At 49.5% G+C, this 7,687-nt stretch overlaps 2 protein-coding genes across 2 annotated transcripts; both read right to left on the bottom strand.

The window, feature by feature from the left end:
- Positions 1–908: 908 nt before the first annotated feature.
- LOC107043528 lies at positions 909–3,894 on the bottom strand. Its single transcript, XM_015265061.1, has 4 exons — positions 3,829–3,894; positions 2,488–3,621; positions 1,556–2,383; positions 909–1,496 (listed from the first exon to the last, which is right to left on the bottom strand). The coding sequence occupies exons 1-4, from the start codon at positions 3,892–3,894 to the stop codon at positions 909–911; spliced, it is 2,616 nt and encodes an 871-aa protein (XP_015120547.1).
- Positions 3,895–4,392: 498 nt separating this feature from the next.
- Positions 4,393–5,796, bottom strand: LOC107043527. The gene has a single exon (XM_015265060.1). It carries the CDS (start codon positions 5,794–5,796, stop codon positions 4,393–4,395), a length of 1,404 nt encoding a protein of 467 aa, XP_015120546.1.
- Between the last annotated feature and the right edge of the window lie 1,891 nt (positions 5,797–7,687).

The following is a 7,687-nucleotide window of genomic DNA, read 5'->3' as shown; positions in this document are numbered from 1 at the left end:
GAGCCATCCCTNGAGATGAAGATCGCGAGCCATTCCTTGAACGACTTATGACCACGCCCCTTCGACGAGCGGAGAGACACTGGTCCGGCGTAGTCAACTCCAGTGTTGAGGAACGCTCGGCCAGGTGTGAGACGAGCAACTGGGAGCTGGCCCATGAGCTGTTGAGCTCTGATCCCTCGCTGTCTGGCGCATGGAACGCACTTCAGGATGAATGATCTTACCGGGGCTCTTCCTCCGAGGATCCAGTAAGACCTTCTGAGTTGACCGAGAGTCAGCTGCGTTCCTCCATGCAGAGTCCTGAGATGGGCATCCCGAATGATGAGCTGAGCGAACTGCGAATCCCGAGGTACGATGATCTGATGCTTATTTTCGCAGTCAAGCTGAGCAAATTTCAGGCGCCCTCCNCAGACGAAGATCGCGAGCCATCCCTTGTACGACTTATGACCACGCCCCTTCCACGAGCGGAGAGACACTGGTCCGGCGTAGTCAACTCCAGTGTTGAGGAACGCTCGGCCAGGTGTGAGACGAGCAACTGGGAGCTGGCTCATGAGCTGTTGAGCTCTGATCTTACCGGGGCTCTTCCTCCGAGGATCCAGTAAGACCTTCTGAGTTGACCGAGAGTCAGCTGCGTTCCTCCATGCAGAGTCCTGAGATGGGCATCCCGAATGATGAGCTGAGCGAACTGCGAATCCCGAGGTACGATGATCTGATGCTTATTTTCGCAGTCAAGCTGAGCAAATTTCAGGCGCCCTCCAACGCGTAGAACTCCCTGGTGGTCCAGGAACGCCGTCAATCGAGTGAGCGAGTGAGACGAACTAAGACGGTGCCCTCTGGACAAGGTCGTAACCTCAGCTGAAAAATGCGCAGACTGAGTGAGCTTGACCCAAAGCAGTCGGGCCTGCTCGATGTCACCAGGGTTCAGAGCTGTTGCTAACGATGATCCAGTAATTCTTCTGNACATCCCGAATGATGTGCTGAGCGAACTGCGAATCCCGAGGTAGGATGATCTGATGCTTATTTTCGCAGTCAAGCTGAGCAAATTTCAGGCGCCCTCCAACGCGTAGAACTCCCCGGTGGTCCAGGAACGCTGTCAATCGAGTGAGCGAGTGAGACGAACTAAGACGTTGCCCTCTGGACAATGTCGTAAGCTCAGCTGAAAAATGCGCGGACTGAGTGAGCTTAACCCAAAGCAGTCGGGCCTGCTCGATGTCACCAGGGTTCAGAGCTGTTGCTAACGATGATCCAGTAATTCTTCTGAGACGAGCAATGACGCGTTGGCAAATGGCCGTAATTCGAAGCAATCTGTTGAGTGAAGAATAGCGATGAACTAAATCCCAAATCTCTATGCGCTGGACCTTCACGTTCAGAACGACACCAGGTTTCTCCTCAAGATCTGCTGATGTCACTGAAGCAAGCTCTAGAGATGGCCACGACGATGAGCTTTTCATGAGCCACGGTGGTCCGCGCCANGGCAGATGGCCGTAATTCAAAGCAATCTGTTGAGTGAAGAATAGCGATGAATTAAAACCCAAATCTCTATGCGCTGGACCTTCACGCTCAGAACGACACCAGGTTTCTCTTCAAGATCTGCTGATGTCACTGAAGCAAGCTCTAGAGATGGCCACGACGATGAACTTTTCATGAGCCACGGTGGTCCGTGCCACCAGAGTTCATGTGCAGAGAGCTGCGCTGTCGTTAGTCCACGAGATGCGCAGTCAGCTGGGTTTTCCTTGCCAGGAACGAGTTTCCATTGAGCTCGTGAGGTCTCTTGTATGAGTTGGACACGATTTCTCACGAACTCTTTCCATCTGGATGGGTGCGAGTTGATCCACGTAAGCGCAACTGAGGAGTCGGTCCATAAAAACGTCGGAGCGTTCGAGAGATTGAGCTCTCCTTTCACGTACTTTACGAGTTTGGCAAGCATAACCGCAGCTGTGAGCTCTAGCCTTGGGATTGTCAGCCGTTTGAGAGGAGCTACTTTCGTTTTAGCGCAGACCAAAGAAATCCGAGACTCTTCATCTCCATTAACGATTTTGAGATAGACTACGGCTGACATTGCGAGAACAGAAGCATCTGAGAATCCATGGATTTCAATCGACGAGTTCTGGAGAAGGCCTAAGCATCTTGGTACAGATAACTTCGAGAGCAGAGTGAGATCATTTCGAAAACTTTTCCAACGCTGGGCAACTTGTTCTGGGACTTCCTCATCCCAACCGAGTTTTCCAATCCAAGTCTCCTGCATGAGCAGTTTCCTTCTGATCATGACAGGAGATAGAAATCTGAGTTGGTCATAGATCTGAGCGATTTCTGAGAGGATATTCCTCTTAGAAACCTTCGATTCATCGCTGGTCTGACTTGAGAAGACGAAGTTATCCGAGCTGGGCTGCCACGATAAGCCAAGAATCTGGGTCTCCGAATCCTCATAAACTCGCTGGTCATTGGAGGCACTATCAGGAGCGAGCCACTGGAGTAGCGCTGGACTATTACTATGCCATTTTGCCAGAGGCATTCCTCCAGCAGCGCAGAGATCACAAACTTCTTGACCATCTTGGTGATGTCCGTCATGAAGATGACTTTGTGCTGTCTTGACCAGAGCAGCACGTCCGAGATATCCCTCTGCAACTTGGCTCCTATGTGGAGAATGTCGTTGAGTGAGTTCCCTGAACTGGTCTTCGCTGATCCGTTGAACACTACTCTCAGTTTCGTCGTTTCACTGCTCTCTCTGACTACACCATGATGAGGTAGATAGTAACTCCTTTGAGCGTCAGACGGCCCTACCTGAAGCCCTTCAGATACCCTCAACTCTCCTGAAGTTTGCGCTTCATGTGCTAAGGTCGTCTCGTCAGAACGACAAGCGGAATCCGCCTGAACCGAAGACGAAGAGCGATGAGTCGAGCGAGTTACTAATCTCATATGGTCGAGATCCTCATACTCCTTGAGAAAGCCAGAGTAAAGCTGGAGAAAGCGCTCATCTTTTGAGATTCTCGCGAGCATACGATGAAGACAAGCTAGCGCTGGACGATAGGAATTCCCTAATGACGAAACTGGAGCTGAGAAGGGCAAACGAACGACATATCGACCTGAGCTATCTCTTGAGTGAGTCTGACGGAAGTGGCGTTCACACTCTAATTCTTCCGTTGAGAGATTCGCGTCAGTGCGCCCAGGAACTTCCTCCTGAACCCAAAACTTCGTGAGAAGGTCGTTGAGCTCGTCGTTCGATACGCTCAGGTGATGAGAAGAGCAAGATGTTGGTTGATCAGGTCCCGCTGGCCCGTAAACAATCCAGCCAAAGCTGGTGAGTTGAGCGACTGGAGCCTGAACCCCTCCTCTAATCACGTTGGGCTTGATGACCTGACCAAAAACATCAGCACCGACGAGAAGGTCAATTGGTGCAGAGACTCGGAAATGAGGATCAGCAAGCTCTAAACCCTCGATATGATCCCACTTGAGGCCCTCTGCTGAGAAGGACGGTAGCGTTGAGGTGAGACGTTCAAGGGAGTGAGCTGTAACTTCAATGCGTTCTTCTGAGTGGATCGATTGCAGCGTGAGATGTACTTCGCCGGTCGTTGTCCCAGACGATGATCCTCCCACTCCTGTTATGTAGACAGAACTACGAGTTTTCTTTAAATTCACCTTCCGAACTAGTTGATCTGAGATGAGCGAGAGTTCGGAGCCTGAATCCAACAAGAGTCGAACTTGATGCGGAGGGCAATAATCGCTCACTAGAAGAGCTAAACAAGTTGCGAGAAGGACTCCAGGCCGAGAGGTTTGCGCAGAACAACTATGGGCTGAACAAGGAATCGACGCTTGGGACGGTCCGCTTCAGGCCTGAGGATGGGCTGAAGACGCAGCGTGAGCAGCATCATCGGTGTGAGTGTACGTCACGACAGGCATGTTGGTCGATGGAGCAGAAGCACTCGGGCGCTGAGCTGCTGCATCGTTGCAAGGGACTTGAGATGCTGGACCACGTTGAGCTGGACGACGAGCGCGATCAAAATGCAGCAGGGAATGGTGCCTCTCCTGGCATGTCCTGCACGTTCNTAGCGTTGAGGTGAGACGTTCAAGGGAGTGAGCTGTAACTTCAATGCGTTCTTCTGAGTGGATCGATTGCAGCGTGAGATGTACTTCGCCGGTCGTTGTCCCAGACGATGATCCTCCCACTCCTGTTATGTAGACAGAACTACGAGTTTTCTTTAAATTCACCTTTCGAACTAGTTGATCTGAGATGAGCGAGAGTTCGGAGCCTGAATCCAACAAGAGTCGAACTTGATGCGGAGAGCAATAATCGCTCACTAAAAGAGCTAAACAAGTTGCGAGAAGGACTCCAGGCCGAGAGGTTTGCGCAGAACAACTATGGGCTGAACAAGGAATCGACGCTTGGGACGGTCCGCTTCAGGCCTGAGAGTGGGCTGAAGACGCAGCCTGAGCAGCATCACCGGTGTGAGTGTACGTCACGACAGGCACGTTGGTCGATGGAGCAGAAGCACTCGGGCGCTGAGCTCCTGCATCGTTGCGAGGGACTTGAGATGCTGGACCACGTTGAGCTGGACGACGAGCGCGATCAAAATGCAGCAGGGAATGGTGCCTCTCCTGGCATGTCCTGCACGTTCGAGTGGTCTGGCAGACTCTGATACTGTGCTTCCCCGGACAGTTGTAGCACAGATAGAGTCGCTCGACAACCTCCTTCCTTGCTGTTGGTGTAAGTGACTTGAACCCGCTACAGGAAGCGATATTGTGATCCATCTTGCAGTAGGAACAAGGATAGCCCGCGTCGGCCCAGGACGTCGACTTTGTGGACTGTATTTGCGCTGGACTGGGAGATTTCTGAGCTGACTGCTGCGCATGCGAAGACACCGAGGCTTGATTGACCTTGGCACTACTCTTGGTCATCGAACCAGTCTGGACGCTAGGCTGCGAAGGACGAGAGGCGTCGTTCGATGTATGCACCGAAGACCCAACTTCCAAGGTTTCCGTGGCTCGTGAACGACCTTGCAGGAAATCGAGGAGATGTTCAGGCGTCGGATACTCAGTCGATGCTCCGATTTTATTTTCCCATGCCTCTTTGCACTCTTTTATTTTCCCGCTGAGTGCCTCAGAAACGGAGCTCGTCAATAAATTAAGGTCTGAGGCACCGTGCATCTTCATCGGAGCAGGATTGAGAAGCGGGTCAAGGTGAGCTGCAATCAATAAGCGCTTGTTCTCGTATCGATCGACCAAGATTCTCCATGCGATGCCGAAGGAATCTTCAGAGACGGGCAAATTAGAGATGAGCTTCAACGGCTCATTGGAGAGATGGAGACGGAGGTAGTACATTCGCTCGACCCCAGGAATCTCCAGATTATTCCCGGCCAGCGAATGGAAAAGGTCTCTCCATGGCCTCCACTCCTTATACACTCCAGAGAACTTCGGCAACTCAATCTCCGGAAGAGCTCTGCGCGTTGAACTCTGTAGTTGCGCGTCGCCAGGAACTCGAACCGATTGGTTGAGGTTAGGAGCCCCCTTCTTCTCCAACAGCTGCAGCAGCGCTACTCTACCTGAAGCGTAATGCTTAAGCGCGACATCGAAGACCTGATTCTTAAAATAATCGAGAGAGGTCAAATTCTCGATCTTCTGGCCGACGAGTTTCTCATGAGACGCTTCCAGCTTCGCCCAATACGTTTCCAGCATGACGAGCTTGGAATCCAGAGCCGTCACTCCGAACTGCTGGATGCTCTCCTCCTGTAACTCCGTGTAAATGCCGTCGATGAAGGATGCACGTGTCATCTGCAGCGAGATCAGCGCTTCGAGAGTTGCCATCTTGTGGAATTGTCAACAAAAAAAGAAAGAAAACCAACAAGAAAAACCACAACCTCGATCAACTGCTGCGAAAAACTAAAAAAGAAACAATAAGCGAACGTGCCAGGAGAGATGCTCAAAAATAAACAAAGAGCCAAGGATTCAGGTCAAAAAGCAAGAAAAAGCAATATGCGGAAAACAAAGCGTAGCCCAGAACTCCAGCGCAGATCCAAAAAGCGTTAATAATAAGCGTAAATAAATCGAAAAAAAAAGAATAAATCACATGCAGCCGAACTTGAGGAAAAATCAGCAAAACCCCAGAGAAGCGCAAAAATTGTAATTAATTTGACTTCCCTTTTAGACGAGAAGCTCCGTTTGAATTTTCCCGCGTGTCGATAAGGCAGTTTCCTGAAGCGATGCGTTGAGAACAGGTTGAGCACCTTTTGANAGAGAAAGAAAACCAACAAGAAAAACCACAATCTCGCTCGACTGCTGCGAAAAACTAAAAAAGAAACAATAAGCGAACGTGCCAGGAGAGATGCTCAAAAATAAACAAAGAGCCAAGGATTCAGGTCAAAAAGCAAGAAAAAGCAATATGCGGAAAACAAAGCGTAGCCCAGAACTCCAGCGCAGATCCAAAAAGCGTTAATAATAAGCGTAAATAAATCGAAAAAAAAAGAATAAATCACATGCAGCCGAACTTGAGGAAAAATCAGCAAAACCCCAGAGAAGCGCAAAAATNGACGCAGGTCAAAAAGCAAGAAAAAGCAATATGCGAAAAACAAAGCGTAGTCCAAAACTCCACCGCAGATCCAAAAAGCGTTAAATCAAGAAAAAAAAAAAAATCACATGCAGCCGAACTTGAGGAAAAATCAGCAAAACTCCAGAGAAGCGCAAAAAATTGTAATTAATTTGACTTCCCTTTTTGAGCGAGCTGCACGATAATCCACCTCCTTCAGCGCAGGTCTGTAATACCCTGAGGTAGGTAGAAGACGGAGTACCCAGGGGTGGGGCGATGAACGGGATCGACACGTCCCTGATAAGTAGGACCACTGGTGCGGGGCCCTCCGATCAGGTATTACGGCACTGCACTGGCGTCCCCGTACTCCCGCGAAAAACACGGATACCGCGAAAAAACACAAAAAACCGAAAACTATTCCACCTATCCGGCTCGAAGGACCAAAATGTTCGATGCCGAGTCTGATTTGGGAAATATTTCTGAGCGATGGGCAAAAAAACGATGGATTTCTACGGGAGCGCGAGAAGGTCCAGAAAACACAACACGTGCACGTTGGTCACAATAGTCAATTTAATTATGAAAAAGTCAATTATTTACACGTGCTAGCTTTAACTATATTTAACGAGATGTGTAATGATTTTTCTTTGGCCTCAACAAATACTCAATAAACCCTAACCCAGAAGTCTCGATTATCCAAACACGGCCATCTCATTACCTTCGTTCTCGCAATCCGACAAGTCTGAAACGCCAAAAACCTTAACGCTAAAACTCGACTCCGGGAACAATCAGCAGCTCATCCAATCCTTACTTCGTGTATTTAGGGCGCCAACCGATTTTTAGCAACGCGGAATCGACAAACCGCAAACGGAACTGTATTTTCTTAAAACTAAATACTGATTGTCCCCAAAAATCCAATAACGACAAGAAACATATCGCAAACCATACGCAGAAATGTGGATTACGAGGGTACGGGATTTACTCGGCTGCTCAGTGTGCGGGTCGTGGAGAGAGGGGTGGATTCGTGGACGAGAACATCAATTAACAAAACCAATCATCGATCGAGAAACCAATAAACCAATGTCTTAAATTCCAAACGGGATAGGTAAGGTCGACATTGAATAATAAACACAATTGTACTGACGTGTTTCGCTATTGCCGATATTAATACAAAAT

Source organism: Diachasma alloeum, unplaced genomic scaffold, assembly GCF_001412515.2.
Source record: "Diachasma alloeum isolate Michigan unplaced genomic scaffold, Dall2.0 Dall_scaffold_00596, whole genome shotgun sequence".
NCBI lineage: Eukaryota > Metazoa > Arthropoda > Insecta > Hymenoptera > Braconidae > Diachasma > Diachasma alloeum.
The sequence above is the reverse complement of the archived record's forward strand: the minus strand, read 5'-3'. Positions and strand labels throughout refer to the sequence as shown.

Coding starts and splice junctions, on each gene's coding strand:
- LOC107043527 (XM_015265060.1), bottom strand. CDS start 5,796: ATGGCAACTCTCGAAGCGCTGATCTCGCTGCAGATGACACGTGCATCC.